The sequence below is a fragment of the Stylophora pistillata genome, chromosome 3 (assembly GCF_964205215.1).
Source record: "Stylophora pistillata chromosome 3, jaStyPist1.2, whole genome shotgun sequence".
NCBI lineage: Eukaryota > Metazoa > Cnidaria > Anthozoa > Scleractinia > Pocilloporidae > Stylophora > Stylophora pistillata.
In genome coordinates, this window is record NC_142521.1 from 16,150,479 (window position 1) to 16,168,131 (window position 17,653).

A 17,653-nucleotide genomic window follows, 5' to 3' on the forward strand; every position below is an offset into this window, starting at 1 on the left:
ATTCAATCGAGGAAATTCTTTTAAACTTACCCTAACGTGTAAATAGAAGTTAATTTTAACAATACCGTTATTTTTCTGAAAAATTTCAACAACTCTTGTCATTTTTATAAAACTGTAAATAAATAAATAAAATATTGCTATCATGGAAAATATTTTTACTACTTGAAAAACTTTCTTTTGACTTCTCATTCGCGTTTAGGGATATGGGTTTAAACTTGTATTATTTTAAAACACCACCTCAGTTATTTCATAACCGTTAAATCTATCTTTTTTCTCTGCCTGCGTATGCATGGCATAGAAAAGTTGATGAACATTAACCTAGATAAGAATAATTTGTTAGGGGCAGTGTTGAATTCAATTTTTACAATTAAAGTATCCCTAAAATTAGACATCTAATTTTGATTAATTTGTTTAATTCTAATTTTTGTTAAATCGTCCTAGTCAAAAATGTGCTCTGATAGAAATATCCAAATAAATGACGACGTAATTTGGAAAATATTACTTTAAAATCAGGTGGCCCTTTGTGGCTGTAGCAATCACAGAACAGGACAGCGATCGGAAAATTGGTGTGTATCTGAAGAGTGGATATTTTCTTACTATAGATAAAGTAACTAGGTATTGGACAAATGAGGGGTTCTTGGCAATAAAAGAGACTAGATTAAGGAATTTTGAGCTCACATTCAACAGTCAGAAGAAAAATTGATCTGGCTGTGAGATTATTGTGGCATTTAAGTTTATTTAAAAGCTTAAAAGAATAACTTATTACCTGGGGTTAAAAACAGAAATGAAAATAATTTCTTTTTAATTACACACAAACCTGAAATGTCGACATGTTTGATCCCTTGGAGTTTAAGTCTTATTCAATTAAAACACTGGAATAATTCTTCCACTTGATTTAATTTTGATGCCATACCAACAGAATAACCCCGTATCGACTGTGGGCGAAGTAGGTTACTTTGCGAACAGCTTAACTATGACTACAGAGACCCACTCGGAGCCTAGGGCGATAGGCAGTCAGGATATGTGCCAGTATCTAGGGAGGGGAGGGTAATGAAAGAAGTGAAGAGATTGGAAGTTAGTGTGCAGGTGTGTGTCTAAAATGAGCGCTAGTCTGAAGAAATGATTTAGTTGATGTCGAACTCAGAGTGATCTTTAGCTCGGGTTGATTTCCCCGTGACCATGGCTTATGGTATTTAATGATTTTATCAAAGTAACTCCTGTGTTTGTGCAAATACCTAATTGTACCTTATTAATATTTAAATAAACTTCATCTTTCTCAAAGCTATCCGGAAGATCTTTTTGTTGTTGGTTTCTATTTTTAAGGTGTCCCTTTTTTTTTTTTAAGGTGCCCTATTTTTAAGGTGCCCTTCTCCTTGCTTCTAAGAGTGACCGCCTCCAGACTGTGCATTTGATGTTAGTATAATTTCAGAGCTGAGCAAAGACTTTCCAGCAATCTGATTGGTCGAGCGGTTCCTTATATGATGCTATATAAAGCGCTCCACGCGGTTTATATTAAATGTTAAAATAAAATGTTAATAAATGTTACTTAAATGTTATTATTTTAGAGATTTCTCTGTTGTTCAGCTCTGAAATTATACTAAAACAATTATTCACCGATGGATGTCAATCGGCCAGCGGCTTCAATCACATTTAAAACACGTGCCTCAGTCATTTTATTTCAAATAATGATGAAATATATTCCGCACGGGGTGCCATTTATTCATGTATGGCCACGTGATGCATTGTCGGGAAAGGGAAATTTGGGAACAGTGGTTGTAGTATCTCAGTGAATGGTGTTCCAGTCCAATCCTTTTATTCAATTTTGTTGACATAAAGAACCGCTATTGTTTTCTAAGTCTAATGAATATATACTCTAACTCTTTCTAGTACTGCTATCGTGTTTATCGTTCGTCCCTATGAGGTGAATGTGTATGTCCAAAGGATTGTGGAATACAGCATCAAAGACAAGCAGAACACTCTCAAAAAGTGTCGCAAAACCAGAGGGAGAGTACCCACAACAGCCAGTGAGAGCAAATAACACCATCGCCAACAACTCCACACTGAATTTCATGTAGTGGTATACCCGTTGACTTTTTATTTGAAGGATTGGAGGAGCTGGGTATCTGCAGTGAAATTCTGTTTGCCCGATCCCTTTGCTGAGGAGAATTTTCAGTGGGTTGGTTAATCATCTGAGTGCGACAGGCGAGAGTAAAATCAAATATTTCCCTTTGAACAGATGTCGGTCTTTGAGAAAGAGCTTAAAAGGAAAGAACGCGAAAATTGCTGTAAAATTTTCTGCTAAAAAAATTTGCGACCGAATTGACAGGGGTGGCATACTAATCGTTGGGGTTTGAGCGCTGGGGTTTTTTAGCGCTGAATGTTACACACAAGGGATTTCCTAATGACAGAGAAGAGAACGCGTGCAAAATTGAATAACGAGCCAAAAGCAAACTCATGCAGAACGGATTTGCTACACGAACAGTTTTTTATTTCTATTTTCAGTTGTTGTAAATGCAACTTTTATGTTTTCTGTGTATGCGACTTTTGCAATATTCAGTCTGTAAATAGAGTTTTGTCGTACTGAAGTTATCGTCCATGATATTACTGGAGTACACCAGTACAGTTTATGTTTACACAGAAACTTCTCTATAAAGCTAAAATTTCACACTACACAACGGTAAAAATATTAACAACCCTCCCCAACGTCTTATCATGAGGAAAACTGAGAGGAGCTGTTTTCTCTTCCTTTCCGAGCTCAGATGGCAATACTATTTGGAATACGCTCTGGCAAAAGGTATGGGTACGGGACACGAAGTTTTGCGTTTCGCTCCTTAATTTCAGCGGATATGCCCTTCAGTTTCCTCTGGAATGTTGCAATGGCGGCTTTAGCAGGCTCGTCAATGAATAGCTCTTCAGGGTAGTCACCAATGAATTTCTGTCAAGGGCAAAAAGATTATAGGTGGTGTTAAAATAGTACGATCTACGTTCGAAAAAAATGTATCATGCTGCGATGATAAAATCACCTGGGAACTGATGGTTTTACATCATTTGCAGGTGAAGCACGTGTGCGTATCGATCGCCTGCTTTTCGAAATGTGTCCCGTTTACACTAAGCCTACGTCAACTTGTAGAGACGACCTCAACTGGTACAAGAATAAAGAGGGTAAGTTTCTAAAGAAACTGTAGTGCTGTGTCGGTTGGAGGGGGCATGTATCACAAGATAATTTGGTTTATCAACTGAGTTAATAATAAGCATTTATTGGATGAGGTTAAGCATGATGATCTTCAACTATCAAATGCCGAGGTCTGAGTTATCTACTGATAACACGAAGTTTGATATATCTTTGAGTTTGCAAAAGTTTGAGAACACTACATGGACGAGGGGCTTGGAGACTAGGTATACTTTGAACTCGACATGATAACTCGATATCTGCTGCAGATATTGGGTTAACACGTCAACTTCACACGCTATTGTATACGAATGCAGTCGATCGATCAGAACTTTCATAGTAAGTCTAGTGTATAATAATGTGAATTGGTCACCATAAAGAGTTTCTAAAGCTAACGTTTCGAACATTAGCCTTTTTTGAGAGCGAATGAAGAAGGGTTAACGCTCTAGCAACTCTCAACTGGTACAGCCGAAGACATCACAGCGAAGTTATGCATTACTGTACCTCGTCATTAAAGATACGGGTCAAGTCATACACCGTCGCGATTGTGAGGGAAGACTGGTGCTTAGTGGCTAGGCATTTCATGAGATCTGCTTGTCCCACAACCCCTTTCTTGGTCGGTGGTGGCTGACGCATGAGTGCTGGAGAATTTGGCGGGAAACCGTATACATCCATCTGGGAGAAGTTAACTGCTGCATGTTGGCAGGCGCAGGTGAAGATGATGGAGGTCAAGAATTCGTACAGCTGGACACAACTGGTTAAGGATGTTGGAGCACCATGGTTTGTATGGCCTGCTTTATTTGGATAGCCATTGTCATGCAGATCCTTGACCCAGTTCTGGAGCTCGTAGTCCTGTAAAAACAATGATACGTTGAGTTTTGAAGTATTTGCACGAACAACAAGACAGATTGCGAAAGGAAGAAAACATAACCAGAGTAACATAACAATATGAATAAAAGGGGGTACGTTCCTAAAGAAACTGTTATGCTGCGTCGATGGGAGTAACAAGGTAATTTTGGTTTTCTCAACTATGATTACCTTCTGCACTTCACCATCGGAGTGATAATAGCCAGACAGAATCTCCTTGACGAAGGCTGCAATGGCTGCCCAGAGTTTTAAGGAGTCTTCGCGGTAGTGGAAGTTGGGCAGTTTTTTAGGATCATCCACTCCTCTGTCCTTTAGTACTTGTGGTAGGATGTACGAGGGCCAGGTACTGCTGCTCTTGTAGAATTTCTTCATCAGGGTGACATGCCCTAGTAAAAGAATTAGGACACTTGTGTTAAGCACGAAGACTCGCCCTGTCGATTCGATAATTTTTCTCTAAAAGCCACCTGTCTTTTGCAGAACCAGTGTAAATAAAACGCAAAATTGTGGCATATATCTTGATTTTGTAAGGGAGCAATTTATACGGGACACTTGTTTATTTGACTTCCCGGAAAAAAGATCGATCCTAATAGATATCCTTTTACCTCCTCCACCGACGGTCAAAGTATTATCGGCTACTCCTCCTTCCGCTATCAGGACATCTCTGCCAAGAGTGTTGATGGCCAGAACTCCTCGGATGTGAGGGGCCAACAATTTCCAAACGGGGTGGATTGTGGGTAACTGTCTGTAACTGGCAACGGCAATGGGTTCCATGAAGAGATGGGTACGGAGAAGATGGGTGACCATCTGAATAACACAGACACAAATGACACGAAATGTTTTGTAAAAAAAAACTGCAATTTTTTAGGCATCGCACTCGTGGCTCAGAATAATTAACAATTATTTCACGAGCGCGCGTTGGATATGAGATGATAGATAGCCAACGAGGCGCGTAGCGCAGAGTTGGCTATAATCATCTTATATCCAACAAGCGCGAGTGGAATAATTGTTTTATTAAAAACGTTAAATTAAATTATTAAATTTTTAGCTCCCTTTTAATTTTAAGCTGACACATACGCTTACCATATTTGTAGATTATGGTATATTGGCTGATATACCATAATGGCTAAGCCAATACAAAGTCTTGAATTGCATTATCCAATGATCTAGTTTTTAATAAAACCTATTATAACATTACCAAAGTAAAGCACGCGCTCTGATTGGTCTATTCAGCGTCCACCATCTACCCATGGGTGTACGCTGCTGACGTGAGCAAATGTAGACTAGTTTTCCCGCGCGCGCTTGTTTTTTTCTGGTCACGTAAGATTTGTTAAATAAAAGAAACTCTTTTGCTACAATGGATCCATGTTATGTTATAAAACAGATGGTAAACGCCACAGTGTACACTATTGAGTTATGAATGCACTTGGGAGGTCTGTTAAACACTCAATAAGCTAGAGTCGTTCTCGGCGATCGCCTCGCGTGACTCTTACGTTTCTTTCGTGCTTAGCAACCTCTCGCGTGCATCCATAACTCAATAGTGTACGCTACGGTGTTTACCATGTGTTAATTCTGCGTATAGGCGTATTCTTTACCGTCTTGATAATAAGGAGAGTTCATTTTTGACGTTCTTTACGAGCAGTCCGTGGAACAAGACGGTCAAAAGTCGAGCATGCCGAAATGGATCAACTTCGGCCAGCCGCGCCAATCTCTCGCGCAAAATTTTCCAAGGAATGGATTTAAATTTTATATTCATACGCATTATTACAATAGTCAAAGCTAAAATTCCAAGCCTTTTCTCGAGCCTGTTCTCCGTTTCCTCTTGAATCCATTAATAAAATATTTTCTATACATCTCATTTTATTTAAGGAAACAACCGGTAATGCTGAAAACATTTTAATTTCTCTTTATAGATCTCCTTCGGGACAATATTCTACACGCAGACTGGGGTTTACGCTACCTCAGATAGAGCGAGTATTAGTTTTTAACTGGCACACAATGAAAATGAAAACGTCAACGACAGTTAGAATTGACTATTACAGGGAGTGCAAAAATGGAAAAGATAGATATTAAAATGATTTGAGTAACAACACGAGATCTCTATAGATTCTCCATGTTCATGCAGTCTCTTACCTGATGAAATTGAGTGTCAGAGTTGCGCAACCACAGTTTGGCACAGGTCCAGTCCATCTCGGAATCGTTTGGGGTCCATATAGGGTTTTCATCGTGTGGTTCCTGATGAAACTGAACTGCTATTGGTACCAGGTCTCCGTTACCTTTCACGTAAAAGAGGCCCAGGCTTGCGCACATGTATCTCCTTTCTAGATCGGGTCGGTCCTGCCCGTAGTGCGGGATGTCCTCCAAGATCTTATAATCCACCATGTAAATACGGCCATCCTAAGTGATGACACCAACAATCGTTCTTAATACTGGCATAAGACAATAAGCTGAGCTAATCTCGTGAATTTGTTAGTTTTTTAGGGCATTCAAAGGAAAAAAAACCTGCATAAACGTCAACCGCTTGTCCACGATCGAATACTGATATTACTTGCATGTGCCAATTTTTTTGAAAAGGATTTATTTACCGCCATGGCTTTCTCCAAAGTGTCCCCACTGTCTAACAGGTTACCAACCAACTCTTGTGTGACAGGAAAGTGGGATGGGAGCTTTGTGCACCTCATGAGTGAGTCAGGATTACAGCCATTGAGAAACTGGAATCCACAGAAGCGGTCTTCATTCCAGTAGTCTGCAGCTACTGGAACGTCTCCAACAAAGCCGGTAAAGGCCTAATAAAGTAAATGTAGAATTTTTAAAAATTCATCAGACTATCGCACCAATATGAAATCATTAGGCATAATGGGTTAAAGTGTCACTAGGCCACATGACCACCTCCCGTAAACGATAAACAGACTTAAGGGGACAATTATCATTTACCTTCAGAAAGAGGGTGGGGGAAGGATTTTGAGAGGATCACATGGTTTTCAGGGGGGACGGAGAGGAATCAGTCGTCACCAGCAGAGATAAAAGGAAACTAAAGAAAATGGATGGAAAATTAACCACGAATGAGGAGGATCATAGGAAAATTGTATCGTAACACAACAAAAACTTCCCCCATCCCCTCCCAGGGAAAGTAATTACCTTTCCTAAACAGCATCTTGTTTTCTTACTCAATGTTCCCCTCTCTCAATATCAAGGATAGACCTTATGATGAGCCCGTAGAATCCCCCGATTCAATTAGCTGATTCATACAAAAAGAAATATCGATCATGGAAATCATTATCTTGCAATACTTTGATGGAATCGACCGAACCATCTCAGGACTAAAAAATATGTCTCTAAAAATCGAAAGTGTCAATCAGCAAACCTTGCGGTAGTCATCAAAGTCGTCCCACTGGTCAAAAATATTCAACAAGTGCACAAGACCCAAATTGATGAGAGCATTTTTTCTAGCTCGATGGAGGTCATAGGCGGCTTCCTCGGTAAATTGCACGTCCTTAGGAAGATTCTCGACTCCAGATGCTTTCACGTAGCCTGGCAGATCCTCATAGACCTCATCGTGACCCCACTCATACAATGCCCTCCTCTCCTTAAGCTCAGCCTCACGTCGACTTTTCATTGCTGGATGTTGCTCGTCCGTTGGTAGTTTAGCTAAAAAAATAGATACGCATACTTTAGGCTTTCAGGGCCATTCACGCAGAAATAAGGCGACTATGCGGATTTCTTGTATAGAGGCCGGAACCTTGCGCCAGGGGAGTTACTCCTCGAAAAAATCCTGGATCCGTCCCTGTGCGCATATTTGACCCGATGTTTAGCAAAGAAACTTGCGAGAGAGACCAAATTATGGCTATCTTACCTTTTCCTTCGAAGAAAGTGACCTCACTCTCTACCCAACGATTGCAGGGAAAATCATAGGTGACATTCTTAGTTTTGATGGTCACTCGGTTGACGAACCAATCACTTTTGTACCAGCCGCCACCATTTTTGAGAGTGATCATTAAAAGCTCACCAACATCTTTGGCGGTTATGTGGTAGTCGTCCTTCTGTCCGGCTTCGAAGTCATTATGGAACCATTTGTCCAAGGAAAGAGGGTTTGTTTCGCCGTTACTACCTGAGATGTGATTTTACAGGCACTGTGTGAGGTCTTAAGTGTATATTAGGGTCATTCATTACTCAAATGTTCCCCACCGCTCAGTTTGACACAATTAAAAAGAATTTTTTAGGTCATGAACAAATAAATTATTGCCTCCATTTGTCAGCTTCCACTGTGGCAAACGCTCCAACGAGGTATGCAAGTTGAAGGTCTAGGGTATTTATCAAATACACGAACTTCTACGGAAATCTCAAGCATGAACATTTCATTTCTGAAACTGACTCCGCAGCGGAAGGAAAAAGGTTGAAAACCTAGAAAAATATGTTAAAATAAAAATGGTGCTGAGAATCTGAGTGGAACATCTCACCAGGGGTGCATTTTTCTAGATGGACTCGACGCCTCGAAATTTGGGATTTTTCACGTAAATGCTAAACACCCAGATCGAAAGGATCCATAAGTTTTGTTTGGTGATTTGTTTCGATATAGAAACCAGACGAGAGCAAGGTGTTAGGGTGAGTTACCTTTGATTATAAGAGACACTGATGCATCCGTTCCAGCCCCCTTGCGGTTTCCCGTTATGACGGTGATTACATATTCTGACGTCATCTTTTCGTCTCCTGAAATTGACAGAAACAAAATTCATGAAATATTTGTCTCAAAAATACCTGATTAATCTACATACGAGTCTCCATTAATGCAAATCCTTTTGAGGGACGATAGGAAGAGAAAGCTGAGTTGTTGCTTTTTCAGATCCACAACTCACGGACTGCGAACCATTCATGTAAACTTGTTCATGTGTCGATCCATATCAAATTATTTTTTTTGATGTAAATTGTTGACTTTAACAAAACCTTCTATCGATGCTATAATTTCATACATCACCGAGAGGATTGTATGATTTGATGGTTTTCCTTTTAAAAATATTTTTTACTTAACCTTATTTCTTTTCTATTTTTATAAACAGTTAAGTGTGTACACTTTTAAATGCATCGTTAAACGGCAATATTCACAAGATATTTGAGACAACTGAGAAAGCTAATTAGTAATCTGTTCTTTATCGAAACACTAAAACCTATATCTGATTGGTTTTAGAAAGTGTTGGTACAACTCCACACTATCCTAAAACGAAGCCTTACTTCTAAAGATCAGCAACTGTTTTTGCTTATGTTTTCTTTTAGCAAAGAGCTGTTTGAATATTTAACCATGGGTTTAAGGTATCATGCCCCCATGATCAGTTCCAAAACCAATATTATTGTTGCAGTAAGCCCGTGGGGCAGATCAAAATTATATATATCTTAGTAACCAAGCGCGAGGGCCGTACTGGGAGAATATCGGCCCGAGGTCTTGACAGTACCGCCGAGCGCAGCGAGGTCCGTACAAAAAAGACCGAGGGCCGATATTCTTTCGGTACGGTCCCGAGCAAGCTTGGTTAATAAGAGATTTATCATACGACTGAAGTTCAAAGGGACACAAGTGCGGTATCATTCGGGACCATTCGAGACAGTGCCCGGTCCAATACTGAGAGAATATTGACCGGCAATAGAGCATTTTGACTGGTTGATTTTAGTTATTGGCCCTCTGACTGCCCGAGTCGTGTAATAAAAATCAATATCACACATTTTTTCAGAGGTTGTAGAAATTGCCTAGGTCGCACGGTGACGGAAACAATATATACAACTTCTGAAAACACAAGTTATATAAATCTTTGATTTTACGAGGAGACATACGATTAATTTTTGGTAGATATAAAGGAAAAAATGTTGCTATCATTGTGTTCCCTGTCTACTTTAAAAAAACTTCAAACGGTTTACTTGAAAAACATCATTTTGACATTACGTTTGCAGCAGGGATACGGGTTTAAATTTGAATATTTTTAAAAACCATCCTGAATGTTTTTGAACTCGAACGTTTTTCAGCGTCATATGTTAATCTTTTTCCTTTCTGAGCATGCATGGCATAGTAAAGTCGAGGAGCATTAACCTAGATAAGATTTGTTACGAGCAGTTTTAAATTCAGTACACAACCAGAGCACCCTTAAAATTAGACGCCCAATTTTCATAACGTTGTGTTTATGCGTCCTGGGCGTGCACTTAAGAGGAAATACCCAAATAACTGACAACTTAATTTGGAAAATATTACTTCAAACTCAAGTAGCCCTTTGTAGCAGTAGCAATCAAAGAACAGGGCACGCATGACTAAACTGGTCCCCATCTAAAGAGTGAACATTCTCTTATATATTGTCATGGGTAAAGTAATTCTTGATTGGAAAAATAAAGAGTTCTCGACGATAACGATACTTGATTGAGAAACTTGAAACTCATGCTCAAAAGTCAAAAGAATAAATGATCTGGCTGTGAGATTATTGTGGCATTGAGTAAATCAATTAATAAATTTCGCCGTTTTTAAGCTTTTCAATAGAAAAGCTTAGAACAATCGCTTATTACCGAGGGGAAAACAGAAATGAAAAACAGTTTCTTTCAATTAAGCACAAACCTGAATTATCGACATTTTTGGTCGCTTGGAACTTACGTCTTATCCAATCGAAACACTGGCATAATTCTTCCAGTTCGTTTAGTTTTGACGCAACACCAACAGAACAGCTCCGGATCAAGTGCAAGCGAAATAGGTTAAAGGGAGTAAGTTTCTGTAGAAACTATGGTGCTGCGTCGGTGGGGGTAACAAGGTAATTTGGTTATATCAACTGAGTTGAAATTGTAAATTGGCCACCGTAAGGAGTTAAAAAGCTGACGTTTCGAGCGTTAGCCCTTCGTCAGAGCGAAATTTTTAACTCTTTTTAACTCTGTACGGTGGCCAATTTACAATTTCAACTTGTTTGATATTACCACATTACCGAAATAGGTCAAGTTTGCCAACAGGTCAATTATGACTATAGTGACTTAGTGAGCCTGGGGCCCGTTTCTCAGTCGAAAGTCCCGGTAACTTCACGGGTCCGAAGCCGTATTTTAAAATCAAAATTTTAAAGCATAGCGTAGCAGAGTCTGTCACCCTTACCAGCAGTACAATTTGTTTCTTTAGCCAATAGTTTACATGTATAATTTTTAAAACTTTTGAAACCCCCATCTGAATGGAAACAGAAGAGGAAACGGGCCCCTGGGGCGATGGGCGGGTAGAGTATGTGCTTCATCTAGGGAGGGGAGGGCAAGGAAAGAAGTCAAGAGATCGAGAGTTGGTGTTTGTGCGTATGTATCTGAAATGAGCGAGCTAATCTGAAGAAAATGATTGAGTTCTTACGTCAAACTCAGAGTGATCCTCAGCTCGGGTTGATTTCTCCCTGACTATGTCGTGTGTCGTAATAATGGTGGGTGTCAGGCTTTTTCGCAGTATTCAGATAAGAAAATACATTTCTCATAACTGGGACTTTTAAAAGGCCATTTGGCGTTGCGCCTCTAAATTTCACCGGTTGTCGATTTAGGGCGAAAAAGCAAAACTTCATTACGCTTGGCGGAAAACATAAAAGAACCTTATAGCAAACCACGACGGCTACGGGAATGAGAAAGTGGAAAAACAATAGATCTAATTGGCAGAACAATAGCCCTGCACGTGCGTTTTCAAACTTTGTACATTTCTTAGCCGTCCTTTGCAAAACAACAACGTGAAATCACCAAAATTTGCGTCGTCTGTGAAGCTAAACCGCGGCGGCAAGTTATTTTAATTTAAATTTGGAACTCAACGCTCCTTTTATGCGTTATGTTGAGTTTGAGGTCTGGCGCCCTATGAGACGGTAAACACATGCAGCCATTTTTGAAATTCTAACTAAAAGTAGAAACTCATTTTTTAATGGACGTCTTCCGTGGCGTTGCCGTCCTGACTGCTTAAAGTCCCTAAAGTCATGTTTGCTACAACTAAATGCACCATTCGTTAATTGGAACTTGATGACAAAAGAGCTATGTGGCGAAAAAGAATCAGGTCTGAATCGGTCATAGAAGTAGCCATGACAACGGCTTTTACCAAATCAGATACTACAGAGGAAACGCTCGGCTGTGCACCCTGAGGGACCACGCCTTGCTCTTCAGTTTTTATTTATTACGCCCATGCACTTAGTTGACGGAATCTATTTTTAATGACACAATTAAGCTTCAGCAAAAGTTATCGAAGGCACAGTTTAAATTGGAAGGATACTGTCAAACCTCACAAATGGTCGTCTAGAGAAGGACGAAAAAGAAGTGAGGTTAATGAAAAATGTCAATTTTTGCTATTTCGCCACAATTGCAATGAAAACAACCCAACTGATGAATTAATACAGGAATGGTGACAATTGTAATTATCTTTGCGACCATTTTGTCTCAAAGATCTCAATGGACGCGGAATTTTGCTCTGAAAACTCTGTTTGTTTAAACTCTTCAATCATTTTTTTTAAAGTACCTCTTATGTTTGTGCAAACTCGTAGTTATACCTAATTTATATTAAAAAACATTTCATGTTTGGCATGCCAAGAATAAATTGCCATTTGCATGCTAATTTAGCCTCAAGTGAAAAGGGAGCGTCCAAAATGCCCATGAAGCGAGTCTTTACATCTAGTGACCTTCTCGTAGATTCTCTTAACGGTGCAAAGTTCCCCTGCTATCTAACGAAACTGCAATCGGTGAAATCCTTTATCCTCCGAATTCCGGACGGAAAGCCGAATGGAACGACAACGACAAAGACGTCAATAACAAAGATGTCTGAACTCACCCGCGGTCACGATCAAACTATAGATAAAAGCACGCACGGCTAGGACAAACACTTGATCTCTGATATTTTTTCAAATTGTTAGTTGGGGGCAAAAAGAGTCAAGGGAAGCGTATGTATTACGTAAACTAACTGCATGAAACAGATGCAAAGAAAACGAAATAACATTTACGTCGGTTGCAAGAAAAGTTTTAGCTATCGCATTTCGATATTCAACGATATTTCTTTTACCATTACCTATCCATAAGGGCAAAATATAAAATATCTCAATGCTATTTTTTACCTCAAATCTTGGAGTTTTTGATAGAATTGGTAGCGCTTGCTTGGATTGGAACTCTGGTTGGCGTTGAAAGCGTGGAACGTTGGAAGTGAGTGACTCGGGCTCTTAATATATAGCGTCACAAGTGAACTCACGAACGGAAATACGGTTCAAAGCGCTTAGCTGCCTCTCAAGAATTTGCCAAGATCAAGTAACAAAAGTATTGTATAGAAAACCGCCACAATTATTCCGCTGTCCAATTCCAGCAGCCTATATACGTAAACTGATCGGAAGTTGTAGCTATTTACATCCGAGAGCATGTATTCGAGGTTATTATTTCACACCTGATTTCATCCGTAAAGTTTTACTAAGAATAATTAAAAACCAACAGAAATCATAATTCAAAAAGACAGTTTTTGTAACAAATGCGTGGTCATTACTACTTCCAAACAGTTGAGGAAGCCGGAAGTCTTCTGAATTGCGCAAAGAAACAGAGCTCAACAATGCCCATTGTCAACAGCGAAGTACGAATAAGCACGTTTATGTCCTTGGGTGTTACCTTACCCACTCAAGGGCATCATTGACCTAAATAAAGCCTTTCTTCTTGATTTATTCATACATCTCGGAATTACGTAAATCTTTTTTGTCCGCATGATAGGCTCCCGTTCAATGACTTCCGTTCGACGCGATAACTTGATCATAAAAATTCTCCACAGCCTTCAGGTTTCAACTCTAATCTTGGTTGAAGGTCAATATTGGTGTCACGTACTTCCATCACAGGTATGTTTTCATCCTCGACGTGTCAACTTGATGATAACTCCTCCGTTCGACGCGACTACATGATAATAATAATTCTTCACAGCTTTCAGGTTTTAACCCTGAGCTTGCTTGAAGGTCAATATCAGTGTCACGTACTTCATCATCAACATGTTATGTAAATATTAACATATTTTTATTGCCTGGATCGTTTATAAGAAATTTTTTGAACACAGATTTTGATTTCCTTTGGAGAGATTGAAAGAGTTCCGTTCCTAACTTTACTCAGCCGGAGTGTTTCTTAATTCTCAGTTTCTCCCAAATTGTTATAATTTTGTCCTGTTAAATCCACGTAAATATTCAAAACTTAAATCCTACTATTAGCTTCTTCGATTTTGTCAAATTTGTGTGGTGAATTACTGAAAACGCTTTTTAAAAGATAGTTTTAGGCTGATCCACTTGGTACTAAATGAAATTACGAAGAATTTTAATAACAAGTTCAAGCATTTTGGATATTCAGTCTGTTTTCACCGTATCTAGCCGTGCTCGTAACTCAGGAAGTTGTTGTGAGATACATAAAATACTTTCGTCAGATGGCCTTACGTACAGTTTACCGCAGTCTGCTGCTACTAAAGAAAGACGGTCGTGTCGGAATCTGTAGGGCTCAAATGCTCGGTAAACAATCTCAAGTGATCAGAAACCAACCACTCACGCAACCCTTCCGATAGTTTGTCATGTAAATGGAGAGGAAATTGGGATACGTGTTTTTTTTGTTGATCCTAGTCCAAATCGTTTTGTTACCAACACTTCGAAATTTCAATCCACTGGCATACTAAATCCATTCTAAATATTTATTTGATAGACTGTGGCCGGCTTAACCCTTTACACTCAAATATCATGATCAGCATGCTTATTTCCACACTCTTCAATATTTTGCTTCCTTTGTTAACGAGGAGAATGGTTTAAACAATTAAACAATTAAAGCTTCGAAATTTAGTCTCATATGTTAACGAACAACTGAGCCGTATAACCGTAAGGACAATGTAGATGCTGGTCTCTCTTAGGGCTTGAAGGTTTAACAAACCTAAATGAGCTCTTTGATCAGACTTCATGATTAGTAGCACTATCAACATGTTCACCGTAATAAACGTTTAGCTTTATCACAACGAAAATCAATTGGCGGCAATGGTTTTGTTTTTAATAGGAAAACAATTAGTTGTCATTAATTCGTGGGTGTCTGGGAACGATAGAATACCTCTTCGTAGATCCTCTGACAAAATATTTTCGAGTTATTAAGGAGTAAGGGATAAGTGATTGCTGTCGAGGAAAAACAAATGACAGAGAAATCGTGACTGAGGGTAATAGAGGGGACGGAGAAACGGTTAATCAAATTTCATTGCCACTCCTTGCGAACTGCTGTAGCCTTGGGGTTTGTCTGAGCTCTTTTGCAGAAAATTACGTCTTCTTCAACCTTATTCATCCCTACTGCTTTCTGGACCGTTTGAGAAATGTTATTTTACTTTATATTTCGCGAGAGACAACACTGAATATCATGACGTGACCGAAGAATATCTACAGGGGGTTGCGCAAGATCACTTAACATCTTGTTTGAACACAGGCAGCCCAAGCTCACTACAGAAAAGCGGAAGTGACTCTTACCGTGTTGCGCAACGCTTTATATTTATAAAGGTTTGTATGGGATGTTATCGGTTTGCCTTAAAAAAGCGAAAAAAATGTCTTGTTTTGAAATAAAATGGACTTACCTTATTGCCTTTTTGTTTTCTTTGTTGATTCCTAGCGTCTCGGGCCATTTTGAAGCGTTTTCGGCGAGTTAGCGCTATGTTGGTGTTCAACGAAGGGCTAACTCTCGAAACGTCAGCGTTTGTAATCGTTACGGTGGCCAATTTACCACTTAAACTTTGTTGATATATCCAAATTATTTCGTTACTCCCACCGACGCAGCCCCAAACAGTTTCTTTCGAAACTATCAGCCTTTCTTCATTTTATTTCAAAACAATATTACTTCAAACTCAAAGTAGCCCTTTGTAGCAGTAGCAATCAAAGAACAGGGCAGGAATGACTAAACTGGTCCCCATCTAAAGAGCGAACATTCTCTTATATATTATCATGGGTAAAGTAATTCTTGATTGGAAAAATAAAGAGTTCTCGACGATAACGATACTAGATTGAGAAACTTGAAACTCATGCTCAAAAGTCAGAAGAATAAATGATCTGGCTGTGAGATTATTGTGGCATTGAGTAAATCAATTAATAAATTTCGCCGTTTTTAAGCTTTTCAATAGAAAAGCTTAGAACAATCGCTTATTAACGAGGGGAAAACAGAAATGAAAAACAATTTCTTTCAAGCACAAACCTGAATTATCGACATTTTTGGTCCCTTGGAACTTACGTCTTATCCAATCGAAACACTGGCATAATTCTTCCAGTTCGTTTAGTTTTGACGCAACACCAACAGAACAGCTCCGGATCGAGTGCAGGCGAAATAGGTTAAAGGGAGTAAGTTTCTATAGAAACTGTGGTGCTGCGTCGGTGGGGGTAACAAGGTAATTTGGTTGTATCAACTGAGTTGAAATTGTAAATTGGCCACCGTAAGGAGTTAAAAAGCTGACGTTTCGAGCGTTAGCCCTTCGTGAGAGGAAACTTTTTAACTCTTTTAACTCTTTTTAACTCTGTACGGTGGCCAATTTACAATTTCAACTTGTTTGATATTACCACATTACCGAAATAGGTCAAGTTTGCCTACAGGTCAACTATGACTATAGTGACTGAGCCTGGGGCCCGTTTCTCAGTCGAAAGTCCCGGTAACTTCACGGGTCCGAAGCCGTATTTTAAAATCAAAATTTTAATGCATAGCGTAGCAGAGTCTGTCACTCTTAACAGCAGTACAATTTGTTTTTTTAGCCAATAGTTTACATGTATAATTTTTAAAACTTTTGAAACCCCCATATGAATGGAAACACAACAGGAAACGGGCCCCTGGGGCGATGGGCGGGTAGAGTATGTGCTTCATCTAGGGAGGGGAGGGCAATGAAAGAAGTCAAAAGATCGAGAGTTGGTGTTTGTGCGTATGTATCTGAATTGAGCGAGCTAGTCTGAAGAAAATGAATAAGTTTTTACGTCGAACTGAGAGTGTTCTTCAGCTCGGGTTGATTTCTCCTTGACTATGTCGTGTGTCGTAATAATGGTGGTTTTCAAGCTGTTTCGCAGTATTCAGATAAGAAAATACATTTCTCATTACTGGGACTTTTAAAAGGCCATGTAGCGTTGCGCCTCTAAATTTCGCCGGTTGTCGATTTAGGGCGAAAAAGCAAAACTTCATTACGCCGTGGCGGAAGACATAAGAGGGACTTTAAGCAAACCACGACGGCTACGGGAACGAGAAAGTGGAAAAACAATAGATCTAATTTGCAGAACAATAGCCCAGCACGTGCGTTTTCAAACTTTGTACATTTCTTAGTCGTCCTTTGCAAAACAACAACGTGAAATCACCAAAATTTGCGTAGTCTGTGAAGCTAAACCGCGGCGGCAAGTTATTTTAATTTACATTTGGAACTCAATGCTACTTTTATGCGTTATGTTGAGTTTGAGTTCTGGCGCCCTATGAGACGGTAAACACATGCAGCCATTTTCGAAATTCTAACTAAAAGTAGAAACTCATTTTTTAATGGACGTCTTCCGTGGCGTTGCCGTCCTGACTGCTTAAAGTCCCTAAAGTCATGTTTGCTACAACTAAATGCACCATTCGTTAATTGGAACTTGATGACAAAAGAGCTATGTGGCGAAAAAGAATCAGGTCTGAATCGGT

The 17,653-nt window shown here is 39.4% G+C and overlaps 1 protein-coding gene across 1 annotated transcript; it reads right to left on the bottom strand.

The window, feature by feature from the left end:
• Window positions 1-2,466: 2,466 nt before the first annotated feature.
• LOC111326890 (allene oxide synthase-lipoxygenase protein) lies at window positions 2,467-13,253 on the bottom strand. Its single transcript, XM_022930972.2, has 10 exons — window positions 13,096-13,253; window positions 8,645-8,740; window positions 7,887-8,141; window positions 7,398-7,681; window positions 6,619-6,819; window positions 6,167-6,430; window positions 4,639-4,840; window positions 4,208-4,422; window positions 3,674-4,021; window positions 2,467-2,935 (listed from the first exon to the last, which is right to left on the bottom strand). The coding sequence occupies exons 2-10, from the start codon at window positions 8,727-8,729 to the stop codon at window positions 2,756-2,758; spliced, it is 2,034 nt and encodes a 677-aa protein (XP_022786707.2). The 5' UTR covers window positions 8,730-8,740; window positions 13,096-13,253; the 3' UTR covers window positions 2,467-2,755.
• Between the last annotated feature and the right edge of the window lie 4,400 nt (window positions 13,254-17,653).

Coding starts and splice junctions, on each gene's coding strand:
- LOC111326890 (XM_022930972.2), bottom strand. CDS start 8,729: ATGACGTCAGAATATGTAATCACCGTCATAACGGGAAACCGCAAGGGG. Junction 4,423..4,638: donor TTTGACCGTCGGTGGAGGAG/GTAAAAGGATAT, acceptor TTCTTTTACTAG/GGCATGTCACCCTGATGAAG. Junction 2,936..3,673: donor CCCGTATCTTTAATGACGAG/GTACAGTAATGC, acceptor TGCCCTTGACAG/AAATTCATTGGTGACTACCC.